The 15299-nt window shown below is 34.3% G+C and overlaps 1 protein-coding gene across 1 annotated transcript in view; it reads right to left on the minus strand.

The window, feature by feature from the left end:
- Positions 1 to 4018: 4018 nt before the first annotated feature.
- The window catches only part of LOC149787296 (uncharacterized), a 134084-nt gene continuing 122803 nt past the window's right edge, over positions 4019 to 15299 (minus strand). The window contains exons 22-23 of the mRNA XM_089977835.1: positions 11379 to 11449; positions 4019 to 10878 (exon numbers count right to left, since the gene is read on the minus strand). Coding sequence (XP_089833961.1) covers positions 11403 to 11449 — 47 coding nt within the window. The 3' untranslated portion in view covers positions 4019 to 10878; positions 11379 to 11402. The remainder of the gene's footprint in view (positions 10879 to 11378; positions 11450 to 15299) is intronic.

The raw sequence follows: 15299 nt of genomic DNA on the forward strand, positions 1-15299 counted from the left end.
TATTATACGAATGTAGAAAAAAGATTCATGCAAATACAAGCAAATAAATTCAGCAAAGCATTACATATGGCATCAACAAATTACATGGAATTGTCACCTACCTTTGCTTTCAACGTTCCTCCCTCTAATCGGCAAATTATTTCGTCGGTTCCTTTTGACAATAGTCCCTTTTGGACAACAGTTCTTTTACGAGGAATTTCTTACAAATCCCACTGAGTCCTACTCTTGGGTTTCCTCTTAAAGGAAAAGCTTAGACATCAAAATTTTGTGTGGGAAACACGCCCCTTATTTAAGGTAATCAACCAGAATCAAATATATCTGCCGCCTTTTTTCAGAGGCACCAAAGTCAGGGTCAGCTTGACCTGGTAGTTTGAGTGACAGATTTTCTGCGATTTCTCAATTGTGACAACTTTACCATGAAAATGAAGTTTACCGTGTCCCTAATAGTCCGTCTGGCTGCTGTATAAACAAATGCTTAATTAAGAATAAAATTCTCCCTCTAAAGGACATTACCATACACGGTAGTATGGTGATATGATACGCACTTGTCTCCATAAATCTAATTAATGGTTCTCTGGTCTCAACTAATGTATTCTTGTTAGATCGCCAGAAATTTGCCCCTTCACACCATACCACCCTGAAACCAATAGCACTTGCGAACGTTTCAACAGAACACTTGCTCAATCTATAAGAACATACATTGATGAACAACAGCAGAACTGGGCTGTAGTGTTGCCAGGCATTCTCATGACTTATCGGAAAACAAAGACTTGAAAGAGTACAAACTCTACTGGATTTTTTCCATATGAACTTGTTTTGGACATGAAATACGTCTTCCTTTAGATCTTACATTGGATTCAATTGAAAATGCAAAATTATCAGTCAGCAGCTGAATATTTACAAAAGTTGAAAAACAAACTTCATGTTTTGGACAAAGCAGCACAAGATAACACTGGAAGAAAACAAACAATACAAAAAATATTGTGACCGTAAAGCATCCGAGCCAAACAGCAGCAGGGGAGGTGAACAGACCTTTTGTAGAAGCGTCTAAATACAGAACTAAACCTTCCTAAAAAAAAAAGGGATTAATAACCTTAAAAATCAAAATAACTAAATACATTGAGGGTTTTCTCAGAGAGTTTCTCTCTAATAGTCCCACTTGGGGGTTAGTCCACGTTATTTCTCCGACCGTAAACTCGTCAATAGCGAGTACATTACAAAAACGAACCAACTTGAGGTCGCACCTCCCCTGCTGCTGTAATTAAATCATTATGTTATATCAAAATAATGGTACATCTGGAATCTCATACTGCAAGGATAGCTCTAAAACGACTAGAAATTTCTAAGGATTACTCATCTGAATTACAAAGTGGACTGTAACTTTATTCCGGGACTATTGTGAATTATTCAAAGGAGTTCTGGACAACGTTGAAGGATCTAAAATTTACTCAGAACATTCACTTCAATGGAGTTTAATAGATTTTTTAAAGGATTGTTTTGAATTTACTTCAAAATACTGTAACATTGATAATTATAATTATCTGTCAAGTTTGAGAAAACTTGTTGGTTTTGCTTGTTATTTAGCTTATGATCACAGAGTCATAATAATTCCCATAGTTGACGCATATTTATGGCAAAATTGCCATTCCCATGGTTGACTCAGATGTATGTCAAATTTGCCATTCCAGTGATTGGATCAGATTTATTTAAAATTTGCCTTTTCATTGGTTCCCTCAGAATTATTTCAAATTTGCCGTTCCCATGGTTGACTCAGATTTGTTTGGTCAAATTTGCCGTTCCCATGGTTGACTCAGATGTCAAATTTGCTATTCCAGTGATTGGCTCAGATTTATTTAAAATTTTAAATTCCTATGGTTGGCTAAGATTTACGTAAAATTTGCTTTTTGATTGGATCCCTCAGAATTATTTCAAATTTGCCATTCCCATGGCTGATTCAGATGTATGTCAAATTTGCCATTCCCATGGCTGAGTCACATTTATCAAATTTGCCATTCCGACGGATGACTCGGCTACAACAACTTCATATGCAGAATCTCCATGTATTGTTTTAAATATAACTTCCATTTATGAAGAATCATTTTATACTGACCTTGTCAAGTTTGAGATTTTCAGGTTGTACTGTATGTTTAGCTAAACTGAGATTTGTGTATATATGCACATCAAATACATAATTCATTCTTTTTATACTGCACTGCTTAATCATATTGCTATCAGGGTTAATGCTGCTTGTATCACTGTTATCATCCTTTTGCCTTCAAGGTTGATGCTGCTTGTATCACTGTTATCATCCTTTTGCTATCAGGGTTGATGCTGCTTGTATCACTGTTATCATCCTTTTGCCTTCAAGGTTGATGCTGCTTGTATCACTGTTATCATACTGCTATCAGGGTTGATCTAGGTTGTATCACTGTTATCATCATATTGCTATCACTGCTGATCCAGGTTATATCAGTTATCATATTGATATCAGGGTTGATGCTGGTTATATCACTGTTATCATCATATTGCTATCAGGGTTGATGCTGCTTGTATTATTGTTTTGATATTGCTGTCAGAGTTGATGCTGCTTATATGATACAGTTTCTCCTTTTACTGATTTAACTGTAATTTCAAAATGCCATTCTGTTTATGAACAATGTGTGTTGATGTGGGATAGAAAAAAATCTATCGCACCATTAGGTTCATAATTTGAGGGCAAGAGCTGACCAACACTATAGTACAAGTCACATGGGTCATGTACGCACATTTACTCATTTTAAATTAAATATAAATTGTTCTTTGAAAATTAAACACTAACTTTCTTTAACCAAAGTTTATTCAGTCCTGATTATTGAATGCTCTGCACTGTAACTTTCACCAAGAAACTTCCAGATGAAAAATGTCTATCGCTATGGACTTTTACAATGGTGGCCATGTAATAAACTTGGGTCAAAATATGAGCACGTTGAGTGGAATCATCACAATTGAGGGTAGAATGAAGTTGTTTATCAATATGCATAGCTGTCATTGTGACATCACAGCATGCGACATTCAATCTGGATTGTATTGGATTACACCTTTCGGTTCATTTCATCCAAAAATGTCTATGTACTTTAATATTGATTTTGCTGTTTGCACCTCTCAGGGCATCTAAATAATGACCTTCCAAAGGAATATGGATGTATACGAATCCAAATGAAGTGAATACTTGCCACTTAAAGGTATGTAGAATCAAATTCTAAAAAATGTCACCCATTACTTGAATGCCTACATGACCCGTGGGACTTGTACTATAACAAATGACACCCATTACTGAAATAGTGTTGAATGCCTACATGACCTGTGGGACTTGTACTATAACAAATGACACACATTATTGAAATAGTCAGTGTTGAATGCCTACATGACCTGCGGGACTTGTACTATAACAAATGACACCCATTACTGAAATAGTCAGTGTTGAATGCCTACATGATCTGTGGGACTTGTACGATAACAAATGACACACATTACTGAAATAGTCAGTGTTGAATGCCTACATGATCTGTGTGACTTGTACAATAACAAATGACACCCATTACTGAAATAGTATTGAATGCCTACATGGTCTGTGGGACTTGTACGTAACAAATGACACCCATTACTGAAATAGTGTTGAATGCCTACATGACCTGTGGGACTTGTACTATAACAAATGACACACATTACTGAAGTAGTGTTGATGCCTACATGACCTGTGGGACTTGTACTTTACATACTTGCTGATGACACCTTATGTAGAATATTCCTATCCATCATCAGTACATAGAGACATACATGGATCAATACATATAGATACATACATGGATCAATACATATCGATACATACATGGATCAATACATAGAGATACATACATGAATCAATACATATCGATACATACATGGATCAATACATATAGATACATACAGGGATCAATACATATAGATACATGGATCAATACATATAGATAAAAACATGGATCAATACATGTAGATTATTATAGCTCCACCTACAATAGGCGCAATCTCACCACTGCTTATAGTTAAGGCAGTTATACCTCCAACATATCTTTTAACAAGGAAATCATTTTTATATCCATTTAAACAAACATTCTGGATGGTGTCAAGGGATGTAACTGTACTGTCTGTAGAAACACATGGAATAACCAGTACACTAATAATTTATGTCAGTCATCAGCGATAAATAAATGAATCAAACACTCTAAGTTTTGTATGGTTTAATGCATAAATTCCAGTTTGAATAGCTTACAAATGGTCTTTCTGATTCAATATTGTCTTGTAAGTGACAATGGAAGGGTGTGGGTGTGTAGTTCTACATTACAAATGTTATGCATCGAGTCACATTTCAGCATTTTATATGCAACCACTATCTCCAGTAAAGTTACTGACACAGTGTTGATTAAACCTTGTGAAAGTAAGTATTAAATAGGTGTGTAGCGACTTCCATACAGCACTATGATTGCACCATGTTTAACATTACTGAAATCCACATGGTTTGATTTCATTTCTTTAGAACTGAAGAAATTAACAGTCAAAATGGAAAAAAATCACATGTGGTAAAGTTTAGATTTGATCTGATTTGACTTTTAAAGATAAGCGGATGAAACTGAAACATTTACTAATTCCAAGCTATGAGTGGTGATCTATATAGGTGATTGTACCCAAGCTTTTGCCCATTTGCCTCAAAATGCTGACAAATATGCATTATCCCCAATTTAGGAGATCTGATATATTTTCAACCTCAAATGCTTTGGCATAAAAAGGTGTTTTCCATAGACTCAAATGTATCTTTGGAGTGAGCAAAGTTATAGCCAATGAAAAGTCTTATAACTTAAAAGTTGAGGTTAACAACAAAAACAACACAGACCCTGATCTGCTTTTGCATATGGCACCCGCAGGTCAAGAGTGTTTGTTGTTTGTTCTACTAATTACTATTAACAAACTGCATAGACCCAGATTTGCCAGTGCATTATGCAATAGCAGATCTGGCTATGTGCAGTTGGACTCAACTTATAATTGAACATATATGGTAAGTATGACAGCCCAGAAAGGTAAAACCAAGAGAGTTGCAAAATCTGATCAGGAGATTTGACTTCAGATGAGGATTTTCTCTGACTCGCCTTTTAGCTTTAAATCTGTAAAGAAATCATTGGGCCAGATCAAATTAGCTATTTTGCTTAACATGAACAAGTATACATATTATAGTTTGCAAACAAGTCATAAATATATAATTCAAACAGAAAACAACACTAAATCAAAGCAAAATTGAACTGTGATGGAATTAAACTTTGTTTATTAGAATTCTTATTATTTTAACAAGAATCAAACTAGCTCTAAAACATATATGGGTACATGTTCATTTTTGTTATCGATTTGTGCGTTTTACTGTGTCATGCTAAAAATAACAATCACAGTGCAACCAATGATTACCTAGCTCACCCCTACAAAGCTGTTAGTAATTTTCAGTAGCCACTATAAACATCAATTATTATGAAGAAATTAACTCTGACTAGTGTGATCTTGTAAATGAAGTGATGATTACTATGACTGAACATGTAAGACAAGAGAACATTATTTCAATATCAAAGTTAAGGTACTATAATAATGAGTTGATAACAAGAGGCCCAAGTGAGCATCTTATTGCTTTTGTATCTTACATAAACTAAAACCTAACTGCTGACAATTTTGCTAAGCAGGCTTATGTAGTAGTGTAAGAATATAACCTATGTAAACAGCTTTATATCATGTTCGTTGTACATAGCTTACTAAGTCCTGTCATGTTGACTGTACATAGCTTACGAAGTCCTGTCATGTTGACTGTACATAGCTTACGAAGTCCTGTCATGTTGACTGTACATAGCTTACGAAGTCCTGTCATGTTGACTGTACATAGCTTACTAAGTCCTGTCATGTTGACTGTACATAGCTTACTAAGTCCTGACAAAAAATTCTTTATAAAGATAAGGGCATAATTAATTATGAATAATAAAAGTCATCGAAGATTTATAAGATATCAACTCAATTACCAAGTTTTTGAGAAATCTGATACACTGTCTCCAGATCTAGGGTGGCAACAAGGTCAGCCAATCAGATTTGAGGCATCTCATTTATATACACATTATCTATCAAACTCATGTAAGATCCAGACATGATTCTGGTCTTCCATTAAAAAGCTGAAAAATTTTTTAAGGAATGGGGGTCTTCCCACAACGGGCTCTCAAGGGGCAGTGCCCCCGATCCAGGGGGCCAAAGGCCCCTGGCCAAAAACACATTTTACACTCATAAAAAACTGCTCCTGGTGCAACTTCTCATCATAAAATAAACCAAAATAATCATTTGAAAAACTAATAAACTTACCAAAAATGTTTAATTTGACTTCAATAATTTCAAAACATTTATTGTCACATGAATTTGTTCTCGAATGCTATTGATGCTGAAGTTATTTCATGTGCATATCAGTGTTCACATCGTAATTAAATCACAATAATTTTTCAATTTTTGCAGCAAATATATTATACTTCTCTCTTTTCATAACAAATCTGTAAAATAAACACCCAAGTACATCAACTATATACAAATAATCCATACATTCACTTGTCTTTTTCTCCAATGGACACAACCTGTTGATATGCCAGTCGAGCTCTTTTTGCAGCTTCGGCAAAGATTTCTTTAGCCTTCCTTTTTTACCACTGACTTTTTTTGGCTCAATGTGCAATCATTTCTTTTCCTTCTCAATGAGAGCCTTTTTCCTTTCAAGCTGGTGCTTGTATTGGCAACATGCAGTGCGGATATTCTGACAGAGGGCTACATCTGTTCTCTCATGCAAGAAAGCTTTCTTCTTATACTAATTAACTGCACTTTTTCCAGATGCCTTCTGAGCTTCAATTTGTCCATATGCAGCTTCTTTTGTAGGTGCTGTTCCAAACTCTTCCAACTGCAATTACTGTAATTCAGATCTTTCTTACAGAGGTCGCAAAATGCCAGTCCTCTAATGTTCAGTTTTCTTATAAACTGACCAACTAAATTTCTGCCAACTTTTCACTGCAGCCATTCCCATACATTTTTTAAACCTTTATCTAAATTTTTTGCATCATGGTCTCTCTCAACAACTCGGGAGGTCATGTTTTGCAAGCATGCTTCTTCTTTCCATTGCCATCAGTTTCCATTACACGAAGATTCATTGGATGAATTTAAACCTTTGACCAGTCAGAATACTCTTTACAAGAGTCATTTGCTAATATATGGAATGAATAATTTACAAGGGTCATTGCAAAATGGGACCGGACAGATTGTTTTTAAAAAACCGAATCGGAGATGATAAAAAAAACGGACCATATCAATAAAAATCTTATTCAACTCAGGAGAAAAGCGGAATTCTGCTTTAAATGGAGAAAAATGTCTGAAGATCTTTAACATTTAGGCCTGTATTAAAATTTCATTAAAATTATATCAGAATGTTGGCTTCTAAAGTGGAAACAAGCCAATCAGATTAAATATCATCTCAATAAGGGGCTGTCCATTTAGTACATATGCTTGCATATGGGTGGTGGTGGTCTACTGATAATGTACGTATGCATAGGAAACGGGGGATGGGGGTGAAACCGCGATAATAATTTGTTTAATATGTAACCTGTTCAACTGGGTTCAATTGGCGTTTGAATTTTAGTGGACACTAGACAAACATTTTAAAGTTACGCAGCTTATTTCTTTGATGCAGCCAGACATTCAACGTTGGTGGACTATCTGTTTTATTAAACACGTTAATATTATTAATCTTTGATTGTTTCTGCGTTGATTAAATATAGGCCCGTCTACAGAACTGGGTGCATCAAGCGTATGTAAGCAGGTGTGTGTGTGTGTTAAAAAGTATGCATGTGTACGGGGGTGGGGGTGTCAAGCTTTGCCAGATTTTTGCATACATACTAAACGGATGGCCCCTAATGTGTTTGCATCTCACTCATTATTGACCTTGTCCAAGACCTTGATTTTATAAGCCTATATTCTAGGTTTGATTAAAATCAGATCAGAAATACAGATATACCAACCCTGACGAGTTCGTCTCAGTAAGGCAGTTGATTTTTTTCCTGTAAGATTTACCAGTTTTCAGTAAGGTGTAACAAAATATCAATAACTGGTATTGTAAAGCTGGAAAACGTAATTAAAAGTTCGACACATCGACAATAAACATTATGTTCAACTGAAAAGTTTGTAAAATACGGGTGGACTTTATTTACCACTAGTACAGTTGCACAAACTCTAGTTCCAAATGATATGCAGCTGATTGGCTTGTTGCTATCTCTCAACTTGACATAATTCTTGGAAATTCTTTTCCATTTCACATGACGATGTCAATCATTTCTCACGTGATGTCCAATTTTCGTAATTGTTTCCTTTCCTGCTTTTATGCACAAGAATCTGAATACTCCTTTTTATTCTTCTGTGTTGATTAGTAACACTTTTTCTGGGAGCTTATTTTCCCCTTAAACATGCATCGCTTTCTGGACGCCATTTTTAACAATCCTATAATCAACAGTTTGATCTTGCAGACGCTTCACATGAACAAATAGGTGCAGTTTAAAGCATATGGGGTGCTTTTGTAAAGTTAGTCTGGTTTCCCTGACTAATTTGACTAATTCTAAGATGAAACCCGGAGCCAAATAAACAGGGATGAACCAATTATCCTGACTTCGGCAACAATAATTTTTCTGTAGTTTTTGTTAGCATGCCGCAAGTCTGTATTTTAAGTGTAATTTTCGTAAGATTTACAGCAAAATTGTAAGAGTTGGCAGGTCTGGAAATATGGCCTCCACAATAGTAAAAAGCTCATCCAATCAAATGCAAGATCATTTCATTAATACATATGGATGTTGCTCACTCATCAGAGATCAAGATGATATAAGCATACTTTCCCAATGGATAAAAAAAATTGGCATCACAAGTGGTAACAAGGTCAGGCCAAACAGATGCAAGATCAACTCATTAATATTTATGGATCTTGCTCATTATCCATCTTGATTTTGATCATATAAGACCAGATTCCAAATCTGATTGAAACTGGATCTGAAATCTGGACTGGTAACAAGTGCATTATATATGATGGATGCAAGGCCATATTCACTTGGTCCTGAACCAGAACTAATGTTATTAGTCTTTCTTGGTAAATCATTATTCTTAAAATCTAGTTCAAACACTATTATTATCATCCATCACTAGCGGTTAGAGTTTCCTGGACGAAAGTTACAGACTTTGAGTAACCTTGGAGTGACAGCAAGTATGACCATAATTACAAGTATAGTTCATGCATTAGTAATTACCCTGACCAGCCTCACATGAAATGCATTCAATGCACTAACCCTAACCCATAATTCATGCATTAGAAATTACCCTGACCAGTCTCACATGAAATGCATTCAATGCACTAACCCTAATCCATAGTTCATGCATTAGTAATTACCCTGACCAGCCTGACATGAAATGCATTCAATGCACTAACCCTAATCCATAGTTCATGCATTAGTAATTACCCTGACCAGTGTCACATGAAATGCATTCAATGCACTAACCCTAACCCATAGTTCATGCATTTGTAATTACCCTGACCAGCCTGACATGAAATGCAGTCAATGCACTCATCTAATTTCTACTCATTCACATGTAAAAACCTGTTGAGGGTAACTTATCAAAACATACAATCTAGTACCTATGGTTTGTAAAGCATAAAATGTTGGTTACAGTAACCTTTTTGGATTGAAATGGTGCATACTAGCATAGATGCATCCAATTATCAAGTTTCATGAAGCTAACTTTGTCAGGAGGATGTAGCAATCATCAAGATGTATTATTTCAAAGAGATTCATGTTTCCAGGTATACCAGTGTGTAGATCAGATGCTAGAAATCTGGTCATGAGGTAAACACAAACAAGGTAACTTCAGCCAGTGGAATATGAAATAAAGATCACAGTGACCTTTTGTTGTTAGGATGTGATACTAGTAGAGATGGATAGTTGTGTAGTTTGATGATTCTACAATGAACAGACCTTGAAAAATGAATTTAAAAACAAAATTTAACCATTCAGTGAAGCATATAATATGGGTCACAGAGACCTACTTTGTGACGAGGATGTTGTACTCTTCAAGATGCATCCTCTCACCAAAATAAAATGGTTAGAGGTATAAGTCAGTATAGCATGAAACATGGGTCAAAGTGAACTAGTTCTGACTTGATGGTGTAGTACTTGTCAAGATAAAGACCACACCATGTTAACAGGGTATAAAAACAAACCTGAGCTAAATTCAAAACTTTAATATGAATGTGCAAATAATGTACATGTCAGTGCAAACACTTAACACCCATATCCAGTTTATAAGAAACCACTCCAAACTGTTGCCTTGGCTCGAGAAAGAAAGAATGGTTGAGATGCAGTGAGGTTGTACATGTGTATATTCTTGATTTAAACAAATTCTGATGCTGGTGGTAGTACAACAGCTCTTCTTTAGCTTGTAGAGGTGAACTAGCAGTCACATTTAGAATTGACAGACCTTAAATGACCACAGTAAGGAAAATCCATGACTGAGGCATGTCACCTACACAGCAACTTTTACAAAAGTACATGAAGATTGATGATAAGATCATTACCAGTAATTCTACTCTTCATTTTAGCATGCACAAGTTTTAACATTATGTTTAAAAATACAGTAAAAATTCTCTTTTGTTTATTCATTTCCATAACTCCACACATATTGCTTAGGCTTGTACAGAAATCTTGGTTAAATTACTCTTGCTTTCAATCATATATGGTGAAATTCTTCGATTAAATTCAGATCTCTGTATTGGAAGACCTGGAAAACAGAACAAACCCAGAAAAAATGTCTTTAAAACAACACCTTTTGTCCATAAACTATACTTTCTAATAAAAAATAACAGCACCCTCTCCCTTAAGATAATGATTATGTGATTTGGCTGTTGATACACAAAAAATCAAATAGGCAGAGTTTTTAATTTAAAAAGCAATTTTACTTTGACTTAAATGGATTCATGATCAAAGATACTTAAGGATGAGTACAAGGATAGTTTCTTAAAGTCTGTTTTAATAAATCTGAAAAATCTGTCTTTATTACAAGAAATGAAGTATTTGTTATGAAAACTCTTACCAAATTCTTAATTTCAAAAGCACCACATTGTACTTTTTAAAAATGAAAATGAAAACAACCACAAGAAAGTTGACACACTAAATAGCTCTGCAAACTATAAAAAAAAAAGCTTGTGTGGTATATCAGTGTCACATACATCTTGATATTAATATATGTTGTTTGAAAAATATGTTATAAACCTTTTTTACCTCTGTAGGAGTTACATGATTGATCTATTTCTTGTAGAGATTTTTGTGATGAGAAATTATCTTCTCTGTAACTGAAAAGATAAAATAAATCTGATTTGTGTTTGTAAAATACACATAGCCACATTGTGGCCAAAATAGTAAAAGTCCAAAATGCCCAAACAAAAAGCAACAACACTTACAAAATTTATTTCAGCGACACAAGAAAATTGCTATAAATTTATTTCTTTCCTAGCAAACCAGTCTTTGTAGATACGATTTATTTGACAGCTTGACAATCTCAACACCAATTTATGTGACTACAAGTGTCTGAGACTTTGGCCTAAATATAAACCCTAAGCTCGATCCAAAGGTAAGCACTAATGAAACAATTACAAAGTTATGTGACTTCATAGGTGATGGTGCCTGGAAAAAGTAGCTAAATACAAAGGAGACCCATCTAAATACCAACTTGTGCGACTTGATTGTTTTAGAAAATGACCTAACTGCAATATCTACCCTAAGTGTTGATATAAGAAAAAACATAGGGAAAGACAAATATCAATCTATAAGCTAGAACTGCTTTGCAACTGTTATCTTTGCCAAAGTCAAGGACATTGTGTTTACCACGTTCTTTCTTAGGGTTATTTTACATTGCAAACATTAGGAACTTTCTAGAAGGTTATTTTCCATTAGGTAATAGGTTTCTTTTATAGAAAATGTTAATTGTGACCAGAGGTCAAATAGAGGACTAAATAATCTTGTTTGTCTTCTTCTAGAAATTATTCTTTCTTTGAGATATGAGCAGAATCAATTATATTATTGTTGTGTCTAGTAGGTCATTTGGGCTGGAATTTTATTTATTCAAATTATTTATTCACTGGAAATACAAAGTGCTCATAAAAAATAACATTCTTGGAAATAAAGACATGAATCTAAAGTGAAATTTCAAATAAGGATATATTCTTGGATTGTATTATTGTGATCCAACAAAAGACTGATGGCACATCACCACTACACAGGCCAGCACAGGCACATCAACACTTCCAGTGTTGGATTTAGTTTAGATTTCCATTAGTGTTTATTCAGAACTTTAGTCATCAGAACTTTTGTCTGTAATCCTAGGATTATTTGGGATATAATTCACAGTACTCACAAAGTCTTTCCTTTTCGCCAATTTCACTTTCTAGGGAAATAAATTATTTGTTGAATTTTACAAAGCTTGTTGTTTCTCACTCTTTTAAATTAATTATTTTTAAGACAACATACCAGGGTATCAGTGCTGGCAAGTAATACAATGCACCAGGGTGTCAATGCTGACAAGTATAACAACACAATTGGGCATCAATGCTTATAAGTATAACAAGACACCAGGGCATCAATGCTTATAAGTATAACAAGACACCAGGGCATTAGTGCTGACAAGTATAACAACACCCAGGTATCAATGCTTACAAGTATAACATACCTGGGCATCAATGCTGGCAAGTATAACAACACATCTGGGCATCAGTGCTGCATGAAATCTGATAATACCACATTGAAACACTTCATCCAACAATGCTGCACATGTTTTTTTGTATGAAATAAGTTTAGAATTCAGCAATCTGATTGTCTGAAATTTAAATGGCTTAAAATTGACCAATCAAATGTCTTTGTCGATGTCATCATTAAGATGCCTTCCATATAAATATTAAGGTGCCTACCATATCGATATTATGATGCCTTGCATATCAATATTAAGATGCCTTCCTTATCAATATTGAGATGCCTTCCGTATCAATATTAAGATTTCATCCATACCAATATTAGGAAGCCTTCGATATCAATATTAAGATGCCTTTTATATCAATATTAAGTTGCCTTCCATATCAATATACCTTCCAAATCAACATTAAGTTGCCTACCATATCAATATTAAGATGCCTTCCATATCAATATCAAGTTGCCTACCATATCAATATTAAGATGCCTTCCATATCAATATTAAGATGCCTACCATACCAATATTAAAATACCTTCTATATCAATATTAAGAGCCTTCCATATCAATATTAAGATGCCCTTAATATCAATATTAAGATTTCATCCATACCAATATTAGGAAGCCTTCGATATCAATATTAAGACGCCTTTTATATCAATATTAAGGTGCCTTCCATATCAATATACCTTCCATATCAACATTAAGTTGCCTACCATATCAATATTAAGCTGCCTTCCATATCAATATTAAAATGCCTCCTGTATCAATATTAAGAGCCTTCCATATCAATATTAAGCTGCCTTCCATATCAATATTAAAATGCCTTCTATATCAATATTAAGAGCCTTCCATATCAATATTAAGATTTCATCCATACCAATATTAGGATACCTTCCATATAAATATTAAAATGCCATCCATATTAATATTAAGATGCATTCCATATCAACATTAAGATGCTTTCATATCAATATAAGAGGCCTACAATATCATTTTTAACCGCTCTGGTGGCCTAGTGGTTAAAGCGTCCGCCTCGGATGTGGGAGGTCATGGGTTCGAGCTCCGGCCAAGTCATACCAAAGACTTACAAAAATGGTACTAACAGCTGCCTTGCTTGGCTCTCAGCATTACGAGTTTAGTGTTAGGACTGGTCGGCCTGGTGTCAGGATAATGTGACTGGGTGGGACACCATGCTACATGTCTGTGACATGATGCCACAGTGCTAGACATCACTATAAACTGCCACACTGCAGACATCGTAGTGATACGACTTAATTTTTTTTAAAGCTATGTTAAAAATCCAAGTCACACACACACACACACATCATTATTAAGAGCCTTCTATATCGATATTAAAATGTCTACCATATCAATATTATGATGCCTTCCTTATCAATATTAAGATGCCTTCCATATCAATACTAAGTTTCCATCCATACCAATATTAAGATGCCTACCATATCAATATTAAGGTGCCTTTCACATCAATATTAAAATCATATGAATATTAAGATGCCTACCATATCAACATTAAGATGCCTTCTATATCAATATCTAGATTCCTACCATATCAATATTAAGATGACTTCCTTATCAATATTAAGATATATACCATATCAACATTAAGATGCCTTCCATATGAATATTAAGATGCCTTGCATATGAATATTAAGATGCCTACCATATCAATATTTAGATGCCTTCTATATCAATATTAAGATTCCCACCATATTAATATTAAGATGCCTTCGTTGTCAATATTAAGATACCTACCATATTGATCTTAAGATGCCTTCCATATCAACATTAAGATTCCTACCATATCAATATTAAGATTCCTTCTATATCAATATTAGATTCCTACCATATCAGTTTTAATGTGCCTACCATATCAATATTAAGATGCCTACCATATTAACAATAAGATGCCTTTTATATCAATATTAAGATTCTTACCATATCAATATTAAGGTGCCTTCCAGATCAAAATGAAGATACCTACCATATCAATATTGTTATGAGTCTATGCTCTTAAAATAAGTAACAGAAAAAGAGTGAAAGAAACAAGCTTTGTAAAATTTAAAAATTAAAGTAATTCCCTAGAATACAAAGTGAAATTGAGAAAAAAGAACTTATGGCATTGCAAATTAAATCCCAAAATAATGCAAGAATTACAGACATAAGTCCTAAATAATTTAAAGTCCTGAATAAAATGTAGTACTAGCCAAGAAGAAATCCAAAACTGAAGGCAATGACGTGTTTGTTATAGCTTATGGAATGCTGATGTGTCAACAGTATTTTCTTGAATCACAGAAAATTAATTCCAGGTTTGAATTCAGTATAAATTTCAGTGAACGTCTTTATCCAAGAATTTTATCAGAGCACTTTTGTATATCCAGAGAAAATAATCACTTGAGTTCAATAATTTGAAAAAAAAGCATGAATGACCAAGTCCTCAC

This window comes from Sinohyriopsis cumingii, chromosome 12 (genome assembly GCF_028554795.1).
Source record: "Sinohyriopsis cumingii isolate HCF-2022 chromosome 12, ASM2855479v2, whole genome shotgun sequence".
Taxonomy (NCBI): domain Eukaryota; kingdom Metazoa; phylum Mollusca; class Bivalvia; order Unionida; family Unionidae; genus Sinohyriopsis; species Sinohyriopsis cumingii.